Genomic DNA, 25,258 nt, shown 5'->3' with positions numbered 1-25,258 from the left:
GCATCAATACTCATTACTTTTATTTCTGTTTTGTAACAATCCACAGTTTCTGTTTTTAATAATTTTATTATTTTTATACAGTATTGAAACAAAAAAAATAATGTGGTGCATTCACATTTTTCCCAAGGGATTCTTTGCAAGTTTGATCTCTACAAGGGTAAAACAGTGAAAAGCTTGAAGCTGGATCCATCCAAAACTCACAGGGAATAGGAAGACTGGGCCCCATTTTAAAATCGTCTACAAGTTTTGATGGATTCTTTTTTTTCTGCGCCAACATTTTATTCCCCATTTACGTGTGTTTACTGTGTTTTTGTCAGGGACGATGAATCAGGTTCCCAGCGTTTGTCTTTTAAAGAAACTTCCAGTCCATGCGTAACAACAGTCCAAAGAAAACAAACGAATCCTCTCTGACCAGTCTCTTCCTCCTCTTCCCTACGGTGCATCCTCTACGCAACGTAGGTGTACACTTTACGATCTTCTGGCGTCCTTGCCAAGTATTCTCTTTCTATTAGTCCTTCTATACGTTTTTTGATAACCACGGGGCTGGGAAGAAATCGTGCCCGGAGCTGTTGGGTCACCTGAAGGCAAAACAACAACAGCCAGGTGTCAAAATTTTCAGCATTAATGTGGCTTTATTATTGTATATCTTTAAACCAAATGATCAATCAGTTGAACACTAAGGAAAAACACTATAATATGAGTTTTCATGTGAATCTTACCTCTGCCACCAGGACGTTGTGCTGCATCTTCTTCCTCGACTTCATGATTCGTACAATAGCCGCCTCGATCTCGTGCTTCCTGTCATCGTCCACTTTCTGCCGTGTCTCTTTCCTTTCAGGGTCTGACTCCCCTTGTTTAGCAGCAACTGACAGAGAAAAGATCAAAACACACTCAGTGTTAAAAATACCAACAGCCAGATGGGTCCAAATACAAGGCTTTTTTCTCTCTCTGCCAACAAATGTTCATGGCAGTGCAGTAAAGTTCAGAATGCTTTCACCCAAACAGCACGTCACGTTTCCAGATTGGATTACAACGTCAGAGAATATGGTTAAAAGGTGACTCCCACACAGGCAGGAGGAGGATTAATCATCAAGTGGATCCTAAAATGTGCCACTGATTCCACAGCATGGCACTGATGCATTAGTCTCCTACAAGTCGATCAGTTGAATACTAAACAAACTGAGTGACTGGAAGAGGGAAATACTGATGCTTGTGCTGGCTTTACAGATAGAAATACATAATGAACAATATCTTCAGCACTCACTGGATGATGCACGATCAATGCCTGATAACAACAAATGAACCATGCAGTGAAACATTTGGACAGCTTCTTATCCCTACATGCTGGGAAACACTGGTCAATGGTTGTTTTTTTTTGGAGTCTCCTTCCTCTATCCTCTTTTTCAGTGCAGCACACTGTCCTCTACACATGATCACATCCAGGGTTTCCTCTGGGATTTTTTAAAACTGTGGGGGAGCCCCTCACATGTTCAAACTTTTATAAATTATTTACTCAATACAAAAATAATTTAGCCTTGTCTAATATCTTATCTAATAAAACAGAGTTAGGCCTGTCATGATAACAAATTTTGCTCGACGATAATTTTCCAAAATATTATTGCCGATAAACGATATTATTGTCAATATTATTTTGATTTTTTTTCCCATTTTTTCATTGATGTAATAATGATAAATGGGATAATAAAGTGAGTACACCATATCAAAAGCAAGAAACTTTAATTTCTTAAGAGTATTTAACTGTAATTAAAAGGTCAGGATCTTTTGAACAAAATAAATTAAACAAAAAATATAATAAATTTAACAAACAAGAAAGAGAAAAAAAATACAATGAAAATGAAATGGACTCTCTTTTAGAAAAACATACATGTCAATGAAAATAATTAATACTGATCAAAAACAATAAAACATAGACCCTGTCTCTAAAGAAAATACAAAACTCCAAAATAAACCCAACAATAATAACTATAGCCTAAATAAAAGGGAGTTTATACAGTTCCTGAATTGTTTGTAACATGTCCTTTTTCCCAGTCAATCCGTACTGTCTGTCAAACATTTTTAACATTTCTGGCTTTCAACCGTATTGAAGGGCTGCATTCCTTTGGCAATGTAGCTGTCTTTGAGCGCCCACCATTCTATTTACTTTGCAGACCAAAAGCCTCAGTGAGAGCGGATTGTCAAAGATCAAGGCTCCGCTGCACCTCCCCTTCTTCTTCTTCGTCGCCACTATTTTCAAACAAATGCGACATATCAGCTCGTTGGTGTTCATGAGCTCACACTTTGTTCATTCTGATAAAAAACAAAATATTCCCACACTGGGACTGTGGCAGGCCTGTGTGTTTCCTCCTTACCCCTCAGGACAGCTCTCTCCGTGTGTACGCGCGAGCAGCCCCGTCTTCACCCCAAAGATCGCATTTATGACAGATGCTCACTCTGCTGTTAATCCGCTAAATCCGCTATAGAACCTATGCACCTTGATGTTAGGAAAGATAGACGTAGTGAGCCATCTTCTCATTAAGCCTCTTTGGTCGAAAGAAAGGAGGAAAACAAACATGCATGCACGTGTCACTTTATCGAGGCTGGCAAACTTACAGAGGACGTTTTTATTTATCGTTCGGTTAATCGATTTATTGATTATCGTGACAGGCCTACAGAGAGTAAAGATAAATAAGATAAATGGTGATGCTTTTTTTACGTTTGCACACTCTGGCCACCCCTACTTATGTCACTCATTGTGACACACCATTCTGAAAGTCTGGACATGCCCCTGCACAGAGGCACATAGTAACATTGGTAATAGGGGTATGAAAGCTGACAGGCTTTAAGGTTTGTTCAACAAAAGCTGGTGGAAAACTTCTGTTTTTTAAAGGATGAAGGGAAAGACAGACAAACTGCAACTTGTTGTCCCAAAGAGACAGCAGAGAGGTGACTCCTGTATGAATGCGAGGAAAATTAACGATCAGCTGGTGCAATATGCGCCACCAGATTCACAGCACTGATCAGCATTAGTCTCCACAAACTGATCAGGAAGGATGAAGTTTAGAGTAAATACAAACCAGGCAGAGTGACGGGAGGAACTTCTGCTCGTGCTGACTCTATATACGGATAGAAACTCTGCGACTCACAGGATATTTATGACATGATTTGCATCATTACAGCATAAAAAGAATAGAGCTAGATAACACATATCTGTAAACACTGATTAATGATCAAAGTAAGAGCAGAATCAATTTGTGTCTTATGTGCATCGGCGGAGTTCTGCCGTGCGCGATGAAGAGAGCTGAGAAAGACTCACTCCGTCTCTTATATGTTTGACCACAATACGATCCTACCATGAGTGTGAGTTTAAGTCAAAGCAATTTTGGTCGCATGTAAAAAGAGCCCTGTACAGTGTAATTTACATTTATTTATGGCGGAGCGCCACGATCATTTACATGTAGCAGAAACCCTGGCATCAGCAATGAAACCAAACTTTCCTTGCTGGGGTGTAGGGTTGGTGTTTTATTGGGATGGGGGTTGCTGGTAAATGTACCTTATAAGTCATACAGCGTATGGCTATTCTTAGCTCTGACAGGAACATCCAGAAAGAAACATGAAACTGGAGTGTTCTGTTGATATTCCAAACTAGCTGTTAATCTAAATCTGTCCACAAGTAGTTGAACCTGTAATGACCAATAAACTAAAAATCTTTAGATGTGTTCAAACATGACAGGATGCTCAGCTTTTAAAGTGCAGTGTGAGGTCAAGTATAGAACGAAGCTCTCAGCATCGTGTTTCAGATTTCAGACTCTCCACCCAGAGCAAGCCAGGCCAGGAGTTCACTATGGTTACCCCATGTGTTGTAAACAAACGTTCACCCACCTGTCTGTATTTTGACTCTGTGCAGTTTGGAAGTAAACTGATCATTGACTGTAAACACGTGACCGCTCTCGATCTCCTTGGACTTTGGCTCCTTGGTGAGAACTCTCTGCGTCGGCTTCCCGCAGGCCAGAGACTGCAGCGCCCGCACCAACTCTCTCTCGGGAATATCCGTCTCCTGTTGGATCTCCTACAAGAGGAAGGCGGCAAGGTTGTAATAATTTAGTCAAGTCCTGCTGCGGGCTACGAGTGTCTTTTTAAAAGCAAAACGATTTAAAGGCAGAGTGGGATGAAAGTGCGTCCCCACCTCAAAAGTGCACTTTTCTCTGTTATTGAAGAGCATAAGGATGGTCATCTGGAAGGTGGAGACCTGCAGGATGTGCTTCCTGGTGTTAGAGCCCGTTACCTGGGCACCACCCACACCCACTTCTGAACCATCCTCCTGCACATGAAGTAAAGAAAAGATACATACAGACGTTATTCTTCCTTGAAGAAAACACGTTCTTGACTGATTCTATTACGGATCACCTTGCATCTCAAAGTTAAAAGAGAATCCACCAGCATTTCATGAGTTATGTTTACCTTTTTGACAGCCCCGTAGAAAGTTGCGTTCAGGTCAGCCCCGCCCATGTGGTGCTGTAGTGTAAGCTGTCTGCCGCTGTGCTTAGCGAGGTAAAACCTGTCAAATGAGAGCGATGTTTAAGTTCTGTAGAAACAGGAACAATGTTCAGACTCTTTATGTGATGTGGTTAAAATTTGTGGGGATTACCTTCTAAAGACTTCAAAAGCGTGTCTGGGAGCAGGGGGGATGGTGCATTTAGGTGTTGCTGACTGTGTAGGCCAGTAGCCAGTTGTGAGGACTCTTACTGTGAGGTCAACACCACTTAGAGATGCCTTTAGAGAGACGCAGGGATGTTTTTTAGAATTTATTTTAATGTGGATTTTCAGTTAGCATGAGTGAACAGGTTAAACATCTTGATCACAGAAAAACTGTGCATTACTTTCTGTGACTGGAATACACAAATGAAGAATGTAACCAGATTAAGGTTTTTTCTCCTTTATCTTTGATAAAAAAAACCCAAAGACTCATGTATCAATATCTTGTGTTTTTCTTCAAAGGTGTTGGGCTGTCTTACCGATGTGGTTTGTATGTGCTGCCTGAACTCATCCATGGTAGTGTTTGAGATGCTCATGTCTCTGAACATCCCTTCCAGTTTTGAGGTAAACTGACAGCCACATTCTGTCTGTGGAGCAGAAAATCAGAGGACACAGACTTCAAACCACTGACACTGTGAAGGCAGCACCACCAGTTTATGACCGTGCAGCTATAGCTAACTTTTTCTCTTACCTTAAGCTTAGAGATCATGTTCTTCTCAGAGTCATCTGAGACACTCTTGTTGCTGAGCAGCCTGCGGCCCAGATGCTGTTTGTAGTACCTTTCAAACACATCCTTCTCCTGCATGAACCTAAATAACACCATGGCCTTGTCCAGGATGGACTCTACCTCCTGCTCTGTCAACTGGTCAACAAAACATGACAAAGACGAATGAGACTCCACACTTAACATATAGAGAACAAACATGCAGACATATCTGTGATGCTGAAAGGCTTCGTACCCCTTTGACCCCTTTCTTTAGCTTGTCATCGATAAAGAGGGAGAGGTACTCTGGTGAGCGGGAGTTGAGGTTGAGGAAATACTCAAAGTCTCCAGCTATGGTTTGTTTGAAGAGTCTGTCGTTGTTGAAGGACTCGAGGAGGAAACGATCAAATCGTGTCTTCAGGTCTAGCAGGCCCTGTTTAGAGGCAACACAAAGAGGTCAAAATCTGCAACAGATTTATCCTATTTTTAAAGTATTGAGAAATTCAGTCATGCTTTTGGGCTCATTTAACCAGCGTACCTGGATATAGTCGACAGGATTCTTTCCCTCTCCCTCCTCTGACACCAAAGCTTTGCCTTGCTCCCTCAGGTAAGAGCTCATACACTCGCACATGGTTTTAAGGCCATTTGGCACACGACTGAACAGCTTATACATGCATGCCAGGTCTGAGAGAAGGAGGGGGAGAACAAACAGAAACCTCTAAGAAAAGGCTGACAAGAAAATAAATCCTTCCTTCCCTGACTTTATTAATAAATAAAGATCATCACATCAACAAGACAAATTTTTACCTTCTGTTTTTCCATTTTTCAGCATGTGAACGAGGCCCGAGTTCTCCATCTCCACAATTGTCTTCATGTGTTTCGAAATCAGCTCTCTCTCTACCACCTTGACAATGGGCTCTTCAGTGGATTTGTCCAGGCAATGCATAACTCGCTCAATCTCCTCATTGATTCGAGCCTCCACTTTCTTAATGTAGACACTGGCACTGTTTTCTGCAAGAAACTTTTGGCTCTCCATCTAAAAAGCAGAGATGTGATTTGTTGTTTTGTTTGAAAATGCTTCAGTGGCTACAGAAACGTGGCGAGGACAAGAACATGGAACCACAGACTCACCTGGAAAAATTCTGCTGACATTTCTAAGAAAGGGCCCTCAAAGTCCTCCTCATACACAGACCTGCCATCCAGGCCCAGAATCATCAGCATCTGGCAGGCGTTTCTGATGGCACCCCTGCAAAGAAGAAAAAAGGAAAATGTTTGCAAAGTTTCAAAAGTACAGCCACTAAATTACCCATTTGCCATTTTAAATAAATAAAATATTACAATATTACAATATTACAAAAATACATGTGAAAAATTGACACAATTCCACGGAAATTAAAACCACATTCAGAATTAGGGCTGCAACAGTTAGTCGACATATTTGACTCGTCAACTATAAAAAACACAAATTTTAACAGCCAACAGGTCTTGTTATTGTTTATATTGTTTTTGTCATATTGTGGAATAAAGTACCAGGTGGTAATGTTCATGTAACTTCAGTTCACTGCATGAGGCACCACGTTAACATATATTTTTATGGGAAAAGATCACTAAGTTCATATATTAGGAACACTGATGAGGAAATGTCTCCGCACCCCTGGTCTGCGTGCTGACGGATGCTCTGTATTTCTGGCTAGGACGGCCTGACAGCTCTCAGTGTTTAGTGTCTGATAACGTGATTTGCAGAGTCTTCTTTGCACTCTGTTTTAAACAGTTTTTTAGGACCTGAGTCACAAACTAGAGTCAAAACTCCCCTAACTTTTTAAAAGAGAGGACAATTATCCGATGGTGCTCTCACACTAATGCTCACACTGTACCGGTAACACTCAGCAGGATGAGGAGGAGGAGGAGGGGAGGAAGTGGAAGTAGCGCATGTAAAGAAACGAAACCAAACGGGTTGTCATGGAGAGCTGGGAGAGAGTCAAGCAGGATCGTACAGAGATCAAAGCAAGCCCCAATAAGCAAATAAACATGAGAAAACAAGCTCAAAGTCACTAATAAGCGGTCTGTCCAAACAATACAAAACAAAAACTTAATTGTCTTGTTACCTGCTTCATTCATTTTGAAATTTATTTTGTTTTTGTTTTTTTGTATTGTGCTTATATTTCTATGTAAGTAATCATGAATGAAATAAAGCCACAGGGCTGACCAATCAGAGGTGAGTATGTAACTCTGGGTACATGCAGAGAAAATGCAACACACAGGTTGAATTTTAAAGGTCTGCACATTTTAAAGGCCAAATTAGGTTGAGACACAAAAAATCGGGATTAATTGACTAATCGAAAAAATAATCCCATTAAAACTAATAGTTAGTTGCAGCCCTATTCAGAATTGATGTAATCTAATCATAGTCCCAGTAGCATTCAACATGACTTATTAAAAATGTCCTCCTGCATACCGATCTACCACCTCTCCCTTCCTCTCACGAGCGATCATGTCCAGTAACGTCTGTCGTAGGTGGTCTCGGATGCAGCCGTAGCGCACCACCTGGTCCCTGAATATGATGAGTCCAAGGTTGTACACGTTCTCCACATTGTTTTGTTGCACATAGACTCGGTCCTGGGAGATGAGACAGGGGTTAAAAAGACAATCAGCTTCAAATACCAGAGAACACTTTGCTGCTGTAAGAGGGAGTGCAGGTCATGTGAGTTTCTCTGGGACAAGACTCGAAAAACAACCTGCATTAGTGCAGAATGACAAATATTTACAAGAACCATAATTACCTTATTCCCAGACCAGAAAAGCACCAAGATACATCCTGTGATCGTGTTGTAAATGTCAATGTTGTTTATTTAAAGTTTGTTTAAAGGAAACGTTTCTTCCTGTCCTTCCAATTTCAAATCCTGTGTTTTTGTACTTAGGAAGTGTGGCTTTTAGAAGACTCTCTATGTACTAACAGCAGATACCAGGGATGGATACCAAATTAGGTACTTTTACAGGTACTGACCGAATTTTGTCAAAAGTATCGGGTATTGATTCATGTAAAATCAAAAGGTACCATGTTTAGGTACCTAAATGTAACCTTGTGACTGTGAGGGAGTGGGAGAGTAGGTGATTTTCCATGCTGGACATGAACACAGCATTGCAAGGTTATATATTGAAGAATAGATATGTTCAACTGCAAAATATATGTATATTTTATTATTAAAGAAATTCATATTTTTTACCACGCGACACAAAAAAAGTACCGAAAATTGGTACCGTTGAGTACCAGTACCGATTGCCAGGTACCGGGTATCAGTACCGTATCGTTTCAAATGTGAAAGGTACCCATCCCTAGCAGATACTGAGGCTTAAATGTATGAAAGAACAAATACACGAGTGCTTCAGAGTCAAGCAGAACTAAAGGAAAGAGTGTGTGCATTTATAATCCTCTTGGACCTACATCAGTGCATCCAAAGCCTAAAGTGAAGCAGAGCTGAACACACCTGACAAGAAAACAAAGTCACACTTGCTGCATCCCTGTGGCTCTCCTTCAGAGGTCAGCAGCAGCTGACACCAACAGCAGGCCTCTCTCATTGCACAGTCGTGGTGAGTATGTTGTGGTTAAATGAGAGAAAGCTGACTGCCTGGGGTACAGCTCGGGCAGGAGAAAAGAGAGACTGTACTACAAAAGGGCCCAGGGGAGCTGTCTGGTCTGGGTACTAACTGTGCCATTGTTTAGCCTCTGCTTGTGGCCATCTCAAAGGCTCGCTCACAAACCCACAAACACTTTGGACTTGCTGCTGGCTCAAGTAAATCGACTAGTTCTGCCAGTTTTCCAACGAAAAAAACAAACAAATACAGCAACAGAGGCTCATTGTTGAGCCTGCAAGTAAAACAGCACCTTACAATCAAAGTCCAGAATGAGATGTAAATGAGAGCAGGCTGGAGTTTGAAACAAAGGCACAGCTCTTCAAAAACAGGAATTATTCATGACAGTTAACAAGAAAATGTATCCACATGCAGAGTCACCACAGGCCATCGCTAAGATGATCAACTTTATGTCATTTCCATTTAAAAAAAGCTCCACCTACCATGTACATTAGGATGTCTCTGATCATAACCATTGCAGTTTGGTGGTCGTTCCAAGCCTGATTTAGCGTTTGCAGGAAGTTATTATTGAGAGAGTTAAGGACATCTTCCCGTACCTGAAAATATAACAGAAAAAACAATGATAAGCTCATTTCTGTTCATTTGTGTGTTGACGTCTTTCAAGCACATATTGGTTGTTCCATCAGCTCAGCCCATGAAAGCAGCACGTACTCAAAAATGCTGCTTGAGAATTAAGACTTTCCCTTTGGACTCACGCCATTATGTTTACACAACTCAGCCATATCAAAACACTTTCAATCTGGCATGCCTGGCGCTTTTCACACAGGGAAACGCGTAACACAGAAGGGTTCATTGAGAGATGGTTTAATGTTGCAAAACCAAGGTAATAAGCTGTGTGCCTCTCAGGACCAGAAATTTCAGTGATGAGGGAAATGATCAGACAAAAACCCTTCAAAGCACTCATCAATCACTAAACAACTCCTACTGACAGTCAGGAGCTTACAGTCACAAATTAATATGACTGTAAATACACCAGTCAAATGTAATGTGGGAATTTCTTTTAGAGATAGTGTACAACTAGGCCTGTCACGATAATCAATAAATCAATTAACCGAGCGATAAATAAAAATGTCCTCAGTAAGTTTGCCAGCCTCGATAAACTGACACGTGCATGCACGTTTGTTTTCCTCCTCTCTTTCAACCAAAGAGGCTGAATAAGAAGATGGCTCACTTTCCTAACATCGGGGTGCATAGGTTCTATAGCGGATTTATAGCGGAGTGAGCATCTGTCAAAAATGCGATCTTTGGGGTGAAGATGGGGCTGCTCGTGCATACACACGGAGAGAGCTGAAGCAAGCGTCCTGAGGGGTAAGGAGGAAACACACACTAATATGAGTGATGGCACGAAAGATACGGTTCTTAAGCCGCCTGCCACAGTCCCAGTGTGGGAATATTTAGTTTTTTATCAGAATGAACAAAGTGTGAGCTCATGAACACCAACAAGCTGATATGTCGCGTTTGTTTGAAAATAGTGGCGACGAAGAAGAAGAAGAGGGAGGTGCAGTGGAGCCTTGTTCTTTGACAATCCGCTCTCACTGAGGCTTTTGGTCGGCAAAGTAAATAGAAATAAAAGCGCCAAATGGTGGGCGCTCAAAGACAGCTACATTGCCAAAGAAATGCAGCCCTTCAATACTGTTGAAAGCCAGAAATGTTAAAAATGTTTGACAGACAGTACGGATTGACTGGGAAAAAGTACATGTTACAAACAATTCAGGAACTGTATAAACTCCCTTTTATTTAGGCTAGAGTTTTTATTGTTGTTGTTTTTTTTGGAGTTTCGTTTTTTTTTAGAGACAGGGTCTATGTTTTATTGTTTTTGATTAGTGTTAATTATTTTCATTGACATGTATTTTTTTCTAAAATAGAGTCCATTTTATTTTCATTGTGTTTTTTTTCTCTTTCTTGTTTGTTAAATGTATGATATATTTTTTTTGTTTAATTTATTTTATTCAAAAGATCCTGACCTTTTAATTACAGTTAAATACTCTTAAGAAATTTAAGTTTCTTGCTTTTGATATGGTGTACTCACTTTATTATCTCATTCATCATAATTACATCAATGAAAAAGTGGGAAAAAAATCAAAATAATATTGACAATAATATCGTTTATCGGCAATAATATTTTGGAAAATTATCGTCGAGCAAAATTTGTTATTGTGACAGACCTACATGGGAGATAGCTCAAATCTAACCTGGTGGAAACCTGCACCTGGGAGAGGGTTAACTGTACTATGACCTTACTTTGACAAATAGCCAAATGAAGCTTGACAGTTGCCGTGCCATGGAGCAGGCTAATTCTGTTAACTTGGTTACTCAGCAGGCTATCAAATAAGCCAAAGAGAAAGAGTTGAACTTTGAGTTAGCAATACTTCAATGGATGGGCTCAGCTTTCTTAAGACTGCCTATCGGAGATAAAAAACCAGTGTACTGTCAACATTTTACCTTTCTGCCTGCAGAAAAGAAACTTAAAACAGAGTGGAAATTTCGTAAAGATCACTGCATCTTAATCTCTGAAAAGGGTGTTTCTATCAATAACTTTAAGATGGGACAATCAGAGAGGACGTGTTTCTCACTTTGTTGATGAGATGCTCCGTGACGACCTCCCTCAGGCCTGTGTACAGCTTCTCCCCATGCTTGTGGAGCACCATCGTGTAGGCATTCCTGTACAGCTCCTCAAAGCTTAACCCACTGTTGTTCTTCCTCTGGATCTCTTGGATGGCATTTTTTAGAAGGTCCCAGATGTTGTTGACATACTTCTCATCCATTGTCATCTAGGAGGAGCAGAAAGAAGCGTGTTTCCATCAGAACATGTGGCTGTATTGTCCAGATATGGGCAGAAGAATGCAATATGTATATTTAAATCTTGTAGTTTGGGTGTCCACATTGGTCAGGGAGATTAAATACTTCTACATTTAATGTTTTCTAGATTGTCTGGTTATAGACCAATAGAAAGATCAACCCCTAACTATCACAAAACCAAAAATAGAACTTGTGAGTTTCTTGGAATAATTATACAAAATAAACTTAGTTGGAAACCTCACATAAACCATATCAAAGCAACGTTATGCAAATCACTAGGAATAATTTCTAAAGTCAAAGAGTTCCTGTATGAAAAAAACTGATATGTTTTGTATTGTTCCCTAGTTCTCCCTTATATGGCCTAAGATGTAGAGGTGTGGGGGAATACGTATAAAACTAATCTTGAGCCGATTTGTGTGATCCAAAAAAGAGCAATTAGAATTGTAAATAAAGTGACCTACAGGGAACACACAAACAAACTTTTTATCAAACTGAAAGCTTTAAAATTTACGGACTTGGTTGTCTTTAAAACAGCCCAGGTTATGTATAACATAAAGAACAATAAGTTACCTGTTCATATCCAGGGATGTTTCAAAAGAGAGATATGGTTTTTAATTTCCCAGGAGGTGAAATATTTAAAAAACAGATTGTGAGAACAAACATAAAACAGCACTGTATTTGTGTTGCTGATGTTAATATTTGGAACAAGTTGGACCGAGAGCAAAAAGACTGTTAATCATTATTTCAATTCAAAAAGAAAACCAAGCAAAACATTTTAAATTCCTATGTTGAGAGTGACCAATGACTGTTTAAAAAAAATGTTGAAAAGTCTCTGCATCCAGTATATTTTGTTTTGTGTCTTGTATTAAAGCATTGTGATGCATATCAGTTCAAAAAAGATTTGGTAGTTTCTGTTAAAGCTGTGATGTATGGACTGGTAGCCATCTATATGTTTCAAAAATTGTGTAACTTGTGTTGGGGGCAAGGTTAAAATAGTTTTGGATTTGTTATTATAGTTTAGTTTTAGTTAGTTTTGAATTTTTTTCCCCAACACCTCCGTGATACTGCTGACCTCACTGCCTTCAAAACAAAACTCAAAACTCACCTGTTTCGCATAGCTTTTAATTTAACAACCCCCGGTAACTGAACTTGCTTTTACTCTACACCTTTGAATTGTTTTTGTCTCGTCTTCTTTTCTATATATTTCTTTCTTTTTCTGTTATCTCATTTTTTGTATCTGTTTTTAAACTTGTTTTTTATACTGCTTTTACCTTGTAAAGCGACTTTGAGAACTTGAAAAGCGCTCTATAAATAAAATGTATTATTATTATTATTACAGTTTAGTTTTAATTAGTTTTAGAGCAGGCATTCTAGTTTTTATTTAGTTTTGATTTTTGCAACAAGGCTTTGTTTTAGTTTAGTTTTAGTTTAGTTTTACTTTTTTCATACCTTATTAACCAGGTGCAGGATTCAAAAAGGTCAGAGTAAATATTTTGTAATACTGTTTATTTTCCGGTCCAACATAGTGCTCACTGCTTAGTTAATGCTGATACTGAACTGTTGGCTGCTGCCTTAAACACAAAAAACATAATATAAACTTAATATAAAAAATATATACATAAATTATATAAAAAATAATGTTGACCTAAACTACATAAAATTAATATAAACAAAAACTATATAAAAAAAATATGATATGAGCTTAAATCTTTAGAAACTTGGAGTCTAACAAGAAAGACAGACTTAAAAACAATTAAAGTCAGACTTTTGCAGATGCTATAACTCATTGCTCCACTACATTTCGTTGCAGCACAGAGCACAGCCAGTCAGTACAGTAAACAAGCACGTCCCAGTACATCGCTATGATGGTGCCGTACAGCACTAACAACTGCCGGAAATTGTTGTAAAATTGGTTGGGAAAATGAGTCGGATTAATTTAAATTCTAAAAGCTTTTAATATTGTCAAAAACTAAAACTAAGGGCATTTTCTCTTTAATTCTAGTTAGTTTCAGTTAGTTTTGAGAACACAAGATACAGTTTTAGTTTACCTATCGTTTTTGTTTTCTTTTCTAGTTTTTCTAGTTTTTATTTATTTGAGTTAACTGCAATGTATTTTAAATTTTAGTTTTCGTTTTTAGTTATGTTTTAGTTATGTTTTAGTTAACTATTATAACCTTGGTTGGGGTCGGGTAAAATAAGCTTCAGCTTCAGCCTACTCCTTTTCAGACTACCATGTTTTGTTGCCATTTCTCACTCAGTTAACAAGTTTGTCTGAATAAACTTAAATGAACTTGAAACTCGAAGGAGGTAGTGATCAGATATAGCTAGGAATGGTATTGTTAGAGTTTAGAAAGTAAGCTGGAAAGTCTTGGTTGGTTTAATTGCTGCAGTCTTAAGTAAAAGAGAAGTAAAGAAGAAACAAGTGGGCTGGCAGCACCATGCACTTTCCAAGAAACAGGCATTGGAGAATGTTGGCAGAGTTGAGATATTTTGGCAGTCAACATCCAAGAGAAAACAAAACAATGTGCATTGCAAATTGTGCTGAGAACCTAAGCGCACAAAGACAGTGCCATCTCCAGAGAGGCTTTGCTTAACAACGATGAAGACTGTGCAGTCTGTGTGGAGGCTGCTTTTAGACATCTAAAGCAATTTGTGCTATGGTTTTAATGTATGAAAAGTGCTTTGTAAATAAAGTTTGATTTGTTTTGAAAATAAGTTTTATGGAGAAAGAATACAATGTAACAGGTATGCCAAAAAAACAGGTGTGAAAGTAAGCATGAATCATGACAAAACCGTTTATAATAAGCCAATATGAGTACAAAACAGAGCAAAAATAATATTGAGTTACATGGCTTATCCACTCTTTGCAATGTGGTTCAGACACAAGCAACCAGTCATGATGTGGATACATTTTACCCAGATACATCTGATGAAAGGCTATACCTGTTGACAGTTATGCTTAAAATAGGATCAAATAAAATCAACAGACGGATCACAAAATTATAACAGAAGCAGCTGAAATGACAAATAATAAATCCTGCATTGGTATTTGTTGATATACTAACTAGGACCACCTGGTAGTGGATTTAACCCTTCACTAATGGGGCTGGACTTGCACTTGCATGTGAGCTAAACATTTGAGAAAGGATTAGCTGTGCACTCTCTCACTCATCTGCTCACTGACTCATTCTACCAAACACCCACTCATAACACAAGATATCCAAGAGTACAAATGGCATCTATCTGCCGTTTTCACACCGTTAATCTACACAAGAAAATGTGTTGCTGGAGCCAGAAATATTCAGACGATGTTACATATCTCACAAAATGGCAGTTGTGCTCATGAGTGGGATTAGTTTTAAACTGACTGGGAAAAATATGCAACACAGTGCAGTGGTGTGTACTTAAAAATTGTTCGTAGCTAACATGGCAGGCTGCTGTGCTGACAACGTCAATAACATTAACTGCTTAAGTCACTAGTGGCTTGTTTACTGTAGTCTCACATTACATTAGCTAGGACGCTAGCACTGAGTGATTTTGTGTACATTCACATCAATATCAGTCAATTGCGTTGTGCAATCATTTGCCAACATCCAAATGAGTTTGCTGTTTCCAAAGCGTAATGATAGTTGTTGACTGACTGCAACTTGGCTGGCGTCAGGTCAGCTAACACCACCAGGCCTGCTACACAGATAGCTACTATTTACCAGGGAACTTTCTTCACATATGCTAACATTAGCTCAAGGGAAGCGGCATTAGCCTCATTGAAAGCAAGACGCTAGCTATCGTTGAATAAAAAGAAAATTGTTGAAAGGCTTATGCTGTTTCTCACAAAACAGTTCCCTGCTAACAGCTATTTTCTGATTACAATGACATGTTTTTCTTGTTTGACCAGCTAGCTAGCATGCACTTGCTAGCAAAAAGGTGTATCATCCCCGGCACTAGAGTCTCATAGTTCGGGTCTCAGCGCTCACAGAGCCGGTAAAGACTTACGGGAAAGGCTCGTATCCTCATCTTGGTGTCCTTCTTGGTGCCGCCTTTGAGGTTGGACATGTTTAATTAGAACGACTTTCGTTTCTTAGTTGACTTAAAGACTACATGAAAGGCAGCTGCTAGTTTGCTTTCTATGCCAGAGAAGCGGCAGGGAAACTCAGTGACCTCCCCTTAAGGAAATAGGTCGGTGTGTGTCTGTTATGTTGTTGTCACTCGCTCTCCTCTCAGTGGTTTTTGGCTAATGTTAGCTTGCATGCAGTGATGGCGGTCGACTGTACAACACTGCGCAACGCGGAAGTCTCGCGATAGTAAAGTCCTATGGTACTGACAGGTGCATTCCACAGGTTAATATTAACCGCCCACTTACATCAAAGTATATGCATTTCTTCAATTATATTTCGACATTTTTTTAATTCATGTGTCAAAAACTTTTTTGAGTTTGGTTTTAAACCTTTTCTTACCCAATTATAAAGAATTACACCGAACGGTGCGGGATTTTTCACCGTTTGGAGACAATCACACAGCTAATAACAGTTAAGCTAACTCACCTCATTGTTAATCTTCAGGAAATTGCAGATGGTTGGAACTGGTAAACATTTCTCTTCAACAGGAGGCACAGCCATTGCATGGCTACATGCCTTTGCTTTGGAGTTTGGCTCCATACTCATTACTTTCTGTGTCCTTTTCCAGTCCAACGTTGCCTTCTAACACTGTGAATTCCCATGGCTGACCAACGGTTGGAAGACTGAATATCTTCTCACCGTCATGACAACGCTCTCTAGGTTAGAGGAAAACCATGAACAACACTATGGTGAGTTCCAACATTAAAAAAAGTCAATTTATTTTTATGGTTGCATAAAGCATGGCTTGCCATATAAACTTATCAAACTGTAGTGTCAGGCCACAAAACTCGGAAATTCACATTTATTATTCTCAATTTACACTTAAATTAATGCCACAACCTTATCCTTTACTTCTTTTTTAATCAGTGGTGCTATTATCAGTATCAGCATGATGTCATCTACCTTTACTCTCTTCTGTCATGATGGGAACTGTTGCACTTTTTCGAAGAGTAGCTCCAGCTCTCCTCTTCAAACCCATGTTCTCCAGCTCCAGCCTTCTGATTTCCATCTGCATGGCGCTGATCACCTGCAGAAGCTTCTGTTCACTGCCCATGTTGCTAGTTCTTAGCATTTCCCTTCTATATCTCTATTAAAGGAGTCTGACCCACCATATGACCCAGTCTAACCTGAAATCATACAGGCCACAGCCTAAATTTAAACCTGTGTTTTTTTTCTAAGCTCAGCCCTGGACAATGACAAAAAAGAGCAGCCAATCAGGACCACCAAGCTTGTCTGTAATTAGAGCATTGATAGTCAGGTCACATGATGGGGAGAGTGTTATTTTCTTCTTAGTGATCGGATGCCTTCCACTTTCCTTCCTCCTGTTAAATATTCATCTATTCTGCCAACGCAGAGCAACAATAGGCACTTGGGAGAGGCATTTCTTTACTGGTCTGTGTCAAGAGGAATGAATGGGCTGCTGCTTTTGAATAGAATAGAAGAGTAGTGTCATTGCACTAGGTACAATTAAATTGAGTGTGGATCTCGATCGCATCTTATAAACTCTGCTCCACGTATAAACCCAGACTAATTATAATGGACATAGATATTGTTCAAATCTTCCACATTCCATTATTGTTTTTTTCTTGTATCCTGTTGTCTTGTTTCCTATCCCTGATTCATTTAGCTGTTTTTTAGGATATATTAACCAAAGCTCTTTCACTTAATGTGCACCCATTCAAACCCATAACACTCAAATAAGCTTAAACGATTTGACTTGTGTGAGTTTTGATTTAGCGCTCAGTAATTACATGTAGTTTATTAGGCTTTCCAGTATAAGCACCTGTACATTTTATGAGCAGTACAGTGAGGAAGAAATGTGAGTCAGAAAGTGTCTGTTTGCGGCTGCTCTACTGCTCTCTAGTGTCTCCTTTTGTCAGCATCATGCATAAGGAGAACAGAGCAGAAAAACATGATTTGACTGACCTCTTCTGGTTGAAAACATCAGTGGTTTCTTGTAGACCCATCAATATGTAAACAGTAATGACAGTATTGATCAACTGGTGATTACCTTTAAAACTGACTTTGAGAAGCATTTATTATAACAGATTCTATTTTTTTTATTTTGGCTTGACTACAGAAGGCCTTTTATGGACAATAGTTAAGACATGAACACAGTAACAGGAAGCAAAAGGCAGATGAAGTTTCTTTTGCTCAATAATGTGACACTCTTTTGGCTGATGGACAGTAACACAAACTGTTGGGTGCCTCTTTGTAAGACTTTTAAGCTATACCATACTCACCCAGCCTGGTCAATGAATAGCATTGCAATCGTATATGACAGAACATAACAAAAATTAGATACAGGTATATAACTAGATAAATCCCTACAACACTGATAATAATACTGATGAGGTTGGGGAAAACCAGCCACTGTCTAAATAAAGCTGTAGTGCATCTAACTAAATAAATAGTGTCACATGAAAGTAAAAATGATGCATTACATAACTTTATTCTCCAAAGGTAAGATTTATGTTTTTTTATTTTTAAGACCAAAATCCATTCTTGATAATAGACAAGTTTCTTATAACTGCCAAAATTCACTTACGATTGGGATTATTCAACTCTTCTTCACAATCTAGCAAATGCCATCATCTCATAAAGATGCAAAGTTATGTTATTGTTTGTTACAGACAGCCTGGGAGCAGAGGAGAGAGACACTGATGTCACCTTGTCCCTCACTGACTCCTCTGTTATTTAGCTGAACCTTGGTGACACGCATCTGAGCTCTTAAGTGAAGCATCATAACAAGTAGCCTGTGTTCCTGTGTGTGTGTTTTGATGAAGCATTGCATTCTCAAAGTTCCTCCCATTCCACAGTGTTGTGTGTAAGCTGTTTGTCTGCTGATAACAACCCTCTCAGTGACAGAGAGATAAACTCCACATACTGCCGTACAGACAGCTAACACGAGATGCTGACAGCCTACAGGACATAAATACATCGTGGTTGTGGAAATGGAGGCTCAACTGAAGGAAGGATGTCTGTGTGGAGAGATCTTACGTAAACAGTCATGTTACTATAGGTACTATACACCCTTTTGAGCAGCATTCATGTGAAACATACAGTTAATGTTCAGTTTTGTTTGCCACATGTATAGAAATGAGCCAGCAGGTGGCGTGCGATGTGGTGTGAATTTAACAGAATTAGGTCTAATGTACTCAAGCCTCCCTTCATGTGCAAGCACATGACATCCTGCAGCAGCAGCAGGGTAAAGCCAAAGGACAACAGTATAAAGTGGTGCATTTGAAAGCAGTGGTAATTGATTTTTTTGCAAGTGATTACAGAGGCAGAATTTAATACACTGCCTTTGATTTCAGCTCTTTTCATCGCTGCTACTTGCTTTGCAAACATGACACCAGAGGCTCAGGGCAAATGCGGCTCCCTTCAGAATCCCGCGTCATCATTTTTGCCAAGTTGCTGTTGACCCGACGCCAACACCACAAAACAGGACAAGTAATTTAATTTGCCACTGCCGTCGACCTTGAAGCAGGGAATGTAGGCTAGCAGAATCCCAATAGGGAGGCTTGTAGGAAGGAGCTGAGAGAGGGGTCAGGCCTGTGCCTGTAGCATCACACTCAGCCTCCTCACCTCTACAAAAGTGCTCTTGTCCTTCAGATTTGCAGGTAAACACTTAGAAGATAGCATTAATTTTAGCTTATGCTGTAGATTGTGTGATAACATAACCACAATTTACTTTTCTTGATTTGACCAGCTGTCATTATAGTCCAAAGATTCTATGTATAACATCACAAAATGACTTCTTATTTCATCCAATCAAAATCCTAAAATTATAGTTGAGGCTGAGGTTTTAAAGGCCACATTGAGCTCTAAATCTGGCCCTTTTCAAAGAATGAATTTTGAAATATGGCAAGTGCATGGTTTCTTTGCCCTCCTTTAAGTGGCGTGTGTCATTGTAAGTGATGATAGAGTAAGCTCTCTCATGGTGGCATACAATATCACACACCAAATGCCGACGCTGACCTAATCCCAGTCAAGATGTGCACACACGTAAACTCCATCTGTCACAAACAAGGATAAGACTATGACTCACGGGTATGTGACACTAAAGTCACAAAAGCACCACCTTCCCATATGAAAGGTGCTAAGTACAACCAATAGCACAGGGGAAATTGGGACACAGCTGTTTTATTATGTGATACATGCCAAAGATATGTTACAGCACCTCTGTCAGTCCTGTTTACATTTCTTACACATTACTCAGATACACTGGCTTCTCTGCTGATAAGATCAAATGCTGCAAAAATGTAGAGTTTCAAGAGCCTTGAAGTAACTTGAAACTAACAGATCCGTCTAAAACAGCTTGGTCAGTTTGTGTCAGCCAGTTTTTGTCACTGCTGACGTGTCACCACAATGACAGTGATGACATGACATTCAGAGGTGAGATAAAATCTTAAATCCTCTTTTCAAAAACAAATGTGCTGTTATGTGTGACATCTTAATAAGGCCCAATGTGCAGATACATAGTAGAGCCCATCTCTCAACACCCAGAGGGAACAAATGTACCAATGTCCTCCTCTAGCCATGTGATGTGATGTGAGCTGGTCGTAATTGCTGCCATAACTTGTTGCCCTATTGAGGTGACACCTTAAATCACCCTGGTGAAAATAACTTAGGTCAGAATTCAATATTGGTCGTAAAATCTAAATATAAGGCCCTTGGGACTAAGCTGTTTCACAGAGTGCTGTAGTAGCTGCCTGGCAATAACACAAACAGGGTAATAGGCCTTGGACATTGAGCTGTTGCCTCGTACAAGGGAGCCTCTGACATTGAGAATATAGGGGGAATACTTGTGAAATGCTGTCATAACATTGGAGAAGCTCTTTGGAGGCCTTTTGAATCCCATGCTGCTGTCTGCATCCTTGTCTCCCAGCATGCCAGTGTTTCAAATAGCGACCTGTAGGTCTTCCAGCCACTCGGCACCGTCTTTAATGACATAGCTCATGGCCGCAGTCCCATCCAGCAGCCTTCATTATGACTCAGTAATCATAGGCTGCATTTGTTTTTCTTTTCCTCTCCACTCTCCATATCTCTCGTGCTCCTTCTTTTCTCTTTCATAAACCTACAGGCCTCTCGCCCCCTCTGTTTGTTCTCAGATGAGCAGGACCAATCCAGTAGTGAGCCAGAGCCGCTACTGGAGAAAGTCTTTGTTGACTTTTCGGCACAGACTGCTGCTCTGTAGGGGAGCAGTCTGTTATTTATGGCTCAGCCTTGTTTGATTGGCTGGGTAGAGATATAATTATGTCTGGCACACAGCTTAGCTAGTTTTAGAATTACAATAGGTGCCATGTTCAGTTCACTGGTTGCTATGATACTAAGTGGAGGGTTGTGTACTGTATAGAATATGTGTTTCATTTAAATCTTGGTCTGATGTTTGAACCCCTTTTCTCTTATTTATCCTCAGCTCCATGAGGTAATGATCACTGGACCATTTAATTCATCACTGATACAGCACAAGTAATCACCAATATCCCTTCAAGGAGTGGAATCCCGTATTATGTGACTAAATGAGTAAACGTCTTAATGATTAGATGGTGTCACATTTAGCCGCTCTTGTTTGACACTGTTTTAATCTAAAAAATTGAGATAAATTTGGTATCGCTTTATATTAAGGTCCTGTAGTAAGCATTAGTAAGACCTTTGTAAGTACTTATTAGATGCTTATTCAAATTATTATTTGTTTATAAGACTATATAACTGCTTAATAAGTGTTTGATAAGGTCCCACAGGTTAGGTTTAGGCATGGGGCCCTGAATGGTTAGGTTTAGGGGAAGGGCTGGGGTAGGGCTCATGAGAGACAAAAGCAGAAGACAAAAAACAAAGAGGGTTAAGGTTAGGTTCCATATAGCTTATAGATTAAGTTGTCTTGAAGTAACTATTAAAATGACCTTTTTAAACACTTATTAAGCAGTTATATAGTCTTATAAACAAATAATGTTAATATGGATCGTATAAGTACTTACAAAGGTCTTATTAATGCTTATTACAGGACCTTGATATAAAGCGTTACCATAAATTTTTATCAATGTTGTGTCAGGTCAAATCACTTTTCAAACATGTGTCCAGAGCAACATGTGACCAAAATAAGCATGTCGATGATAATGTGCAAAGATGACTGAATCCTGGTGGTGCTAGCGCAACTAACCAATATTCGATTGTTTTCCCCCAAACTCTATGATCCTGTGTTAGATAATTGTGCCCAAGTGCGACTGTTTTCTGATTTTTCTATACCAGTTAGTTGGTTGGAATTAAAATGTTCAACAACTTGGAAAAAGTCACTTCAGAATAACCCCAGGACAAATGACCACCTGATTATTTTTTCAACAGACTAGGTGAAGGTAAAGTCATACTAAATGGCTCACAACATCTTAAAAATGCATGAATGCAGCTTTTTTATCCCAAAGGTAAACACAGGAGTAACAAGTGAAATAAATGAGCTCTAATATACAGTACTTCTGACAATTTATCATCTTCCAATGGTATATCCGTAAGTGGGGGAAGGTCATTTGCACAGAGGAATATATAAAAAGAAACTGTTGCATTATATAGAATTAACAGGATAATCAAAGAACCTGTTGTTTATCAAACAGAACACACACATAAAAAATATCATGAAACCTAGGAATGATTTGAAATAAATGTTTAGTTTGTATTTCTGCACAGTTTTAATCTAATCATGACATACAGGGTTTAACTACTTTATAAGAACACCACACAGTGTAATGTGTTTGCCACCCCCGCCCTCACTTAACAGTATTTAGTTGACTACCAAAACACTTTTCCTGTTTCTGTAATGGTTAGTGCAAGCTCTTTGATTTAAATTATGTATTTAATAGGAATGCAGGAATCCAACTTTTCAGGTTCTGGTACCGATTCCTGAGCATTGGGTATCAACTGATACCGAAACCAGTATTAAATAATAACCCGCTTGCCCTACTGTGGGATGAGACTGGTTATGCTTTGAGCAAAAGGCAAAAAATGAGCATATGGAATATCTGGAGTTAATGCTTTTTTAAACTATAAAATATTTAAATGTTTACCAGCTAAAAATGCATTATAATGTGCAGAAATTCTATTAAATTGTAAAGTATTACACCCTGTAGATTGGTAATGCAGCAAAAAAAAAACAAAGAAAGTGCATCAGAAGTAACATTTAAAATTAAGTAGCCAAGAGGGCTGGTAAAAAAAATAAAACAATAAAATAAAAAAAAAGGCATAGAGCTGTTTGCCTGTATCAGCACCATGGATTGGCCCCTTCCTACTGATACCGATCCAGCCTTGAGGGACACCCTATACCCAATACCAGTACCGGTAATGTGCATCCCTAGTATTTGATGCTAAAATATGATCTTGTCGTTATCCATGCATTTTCAATTCTACTGTTTTGTAAAAAAAAAAAAAAAAAAAAAAAAGCAGAAAAAGGTTAATCTCATGATTAATTTTGATTTACAGTTATTACTTGTGTTTCTGAACAGAAAAGTGATTCATTAGTTGAATATTATTGTAAAGAATTCCTGACTTCTTAGTGAATTCCAGTTTCCTGGCTCAAATTTGGACTTAAATACATAAAATAATCAGTTTGAAACACCTCATTCCTGTTCAAAATATTAAGGCGTAAGGAAATCCCTAAAAAAAACAAAGAGTAAGAGTTAAAGCACTTGATAATGTTGGGTGGTTTTCTCATTTTTATGACAGATGGTTATCTGTAAAGCACTATATATAAAGCTAAAAAGCCCACTCATGTTCCTGATATATTATTATTATGAATTCACCTCTGTAACACTGTATGACTCTGTGTTATCTAAGTGCGCTGGCAAAGCAGGCTCAACTTAAATACCATCATAAGACTGTTATTTAATGTTTTATTGATGTCACTTGTCACTGAATAGCCTCCAGCTATGAAGCTACTTATCTAATTGCATACTGGGCTGATGACAGCTACTGAGCTCATCATTCACATAAATGATGTCACATGGTAGACAGTTTTCCAAGGAGCTGCAAAGATTTCCATGAAGTGCTCTATAAATGGAGATCTGGAGTCTGATAGGGGCGAGGTAGAATAAACAAGTCTCAGCAACTAAACAGCAATCCTAACAGTATGTGAGGAAGGTGTGTGAAAGCCAAAAGCCCTCTAAGATACTTACATTTCTTAATATGCTGTTCCCATGAGAGAGTATTCACAGAATCAAGAGTTGACCATGACACAAGAGGCATGAATAATGTTTCTTAAAAACAGCTCCTAATGGAAATCGCCCAAGTAGCATTCTCTGTTCATTATGCAGGGTGGTCGGACGAGGACAGGGACCTTGAATAGACTAATGGGATTATGTCGGTGTGAATTGGTCTTTGCAGGGGTTATTCCAAACTCCTGCTGCAAAACTGGAGCCATGAATTTAGTGCTCCCTATAGGAGGTAGGAGGCAGAGAAGAAACTTCATCTCCCCACCACAGATAATCCTATTGTGTATTCCTTACATGGCTTATGTGATCACTGTCTCTTTGATAATACATGGGTAATCATATCATAAGTAGAAAACACAAGGACAGGAAGGGAGCAAAGACTCAATGAGTAATCCTCATCTAATCCATTTATTTAAAATACTTAGGCTGCCACGCTTAATAAGTTGTGACGTGTCCATCATTTTATGAGCACAGCTGCCTCACCCTGCCTCTTACCAGTTTCAGATTCTTTGGCGCTAACACACATCAACATGTAAGGTTAGACTTTCTTTTTTTTAAGGAAATTATAACACAAGATGGTAGTTTGTTCAGTTTATTTTATATTATTTTTATTTTGTAGTGGCAGGGTATTTATCAGACAAGATGGAAGACTTGAATGTAGTTTTAGTGTAGATTGTGGTTGTAGGTCATATGTCAGGGTGTCAGTGCTGAGCTGAGTGCGTCATGTAAGCATAGACTCTATAATATTTCTCTTTCACACCTGGTTACTGGTGTGATTTTATGGCTGGCTGTTGTGATAGCAGGCTGTGTGTCTCACTCTTTTACAGGACCAAGCTGTTTGTGTGTCTGCGGAAAGTGCTGTTAAGATAAGATGATTGTAAAAGTGTCCAAACTGGCAGTAAAATAAGCTTACAGCAGTGTGATTTCGATAAACGTGGGCTCTGTTTACATAGCTCCCTCTGTGCAGGGTTATAACATTCAGACCTTGATGATAGGTAAGATAGCATTTTCTCGTAACTAGTTTTCACTGTCACCTCCTTCTCTTCCTGCAGCACCATCGCATGGCTTGGATTGCAGCAGTGCCACTTGCAGACTGCAGTGTGGGAGCCCTAAAAAGGGAAGGAGTCTCACTCTGGTTCCTGGCAGCTCGTAGAGCAGCGGAGGCTAAATTAGGCCTGGTTTCATTGACTTCCATTCCCCCGAGTCCCAGCAGCATTGCAGCCCAGAGGAGGGGATACTGGCTGCTGCTCAAGGCCTCA

General features: G+C 39.3%; 1 protein-coding gene and 1 long non-coding RNA gene across 3 annotated transcripts; one reads left to right on the top strand and one right to left on the bottom strand.

Annotated features, from left to right (window-relative positions):
* Positions 1-5: 5 nt before the first annotated feature.
* LOC141804844 (cullin-3-like) lies at positions 6-15,945 on the bottom strand. Of its 2 annotated transcripts, none has more exons than XM_074689485.1 (16): positions 15,680-15,945; positions 11,461-11,658; positions 9,310-9,423; positions 7,692-7,852; positions 6,368-6,482; positions 6,044-6,272; positions 5,775-5,920; positions 5,493-5,669; positions 5,225-5,395; positions 5,013-5,120; positions 4,646-4,770; positions 4,459-4,555; positions 4,184-4,324; positions 3,880-4,066; positions 720-865; positions 6-578 (listed from the first exon to the last, which is right to left on the bottom strand). In XM_074689485.1, the coding sequence occupies exons 1-16, from the start codon at positions 15,737-15,739 to the stop codon at positions 447-449; spliced, it is 2,307 nt and encodes a 768-aa protein (XP_074545586.1). In that variant the 5' UTR covers positions 15,740-15,945; the 3' UTR covers positions 6-446. The 2 variants fall into 2 exon arrangements, with proteins under 2 accessions (XP_074545586.1, XP_074545587.1); XM_074689486.1 differs by having other exon boundaries at positions 4,184-4,318.
* Positions 15,946-16,008: 63 nt separating this feature from the next.
* Positions 16,009-25,258, top strand: LOC141804848 (uncharacterized). The gene is made up of 3 exons (XR_012599660.1): positions 16,009-16,212; positions 16,370-16,490; positions 25,052-25,258. It is a non-coding gene; the product is annotated as an uncharacterized LOC141804848 (long non-coding RNA).

The sequence above is a fragment of the Halichoeres trimaculatus genome, unplaced genomic scaffold (genome assembly GCF_033239565.1).
Source record: "Halichoeres trimaculatus isolate MK-OKI-2021-1 unplaced genomic scaffold, fHalTri1.1 fHalTri1_scaffold_15, whole genome shotgun sequence".
In the NCBI taxonomy this organism is placed as follows: Eukaryota; Metazoa; Chordata; class Actinopteri; order Labriformes; family Labridae; genus Halichoeres; species Halichoeres trimaculatus.
Note: the sequence above shows the minus strand (reverse complement) of the source record. Positions and strands in the feature narration are given on the sequence as shown.

Bases quoted from the DNA above. Each gene is read 5' to 3' on its own strand.
- LOC141804844 (XM_074689485.1), bottom strand. From the start codon at position 15,739: ATGTCCAACCTCAAAGGCGGCACCAAGAAGGACACCAAGATGAGGATA. The intron at 7,853-9,309 runs GTAGGTGGAGCT...CTCATCTCCCAG, and splicing joins GAGACATCCTAATGTACATG to GACCGAGTCTATGTGCAACA. The intron at 579-719 runs GTAAGATTCACA...TTTTGCCTTCAG, and splicing joins ACAACGTCCTGGTGGCAGAG to GTGACCCAACAGCTCCGGGC.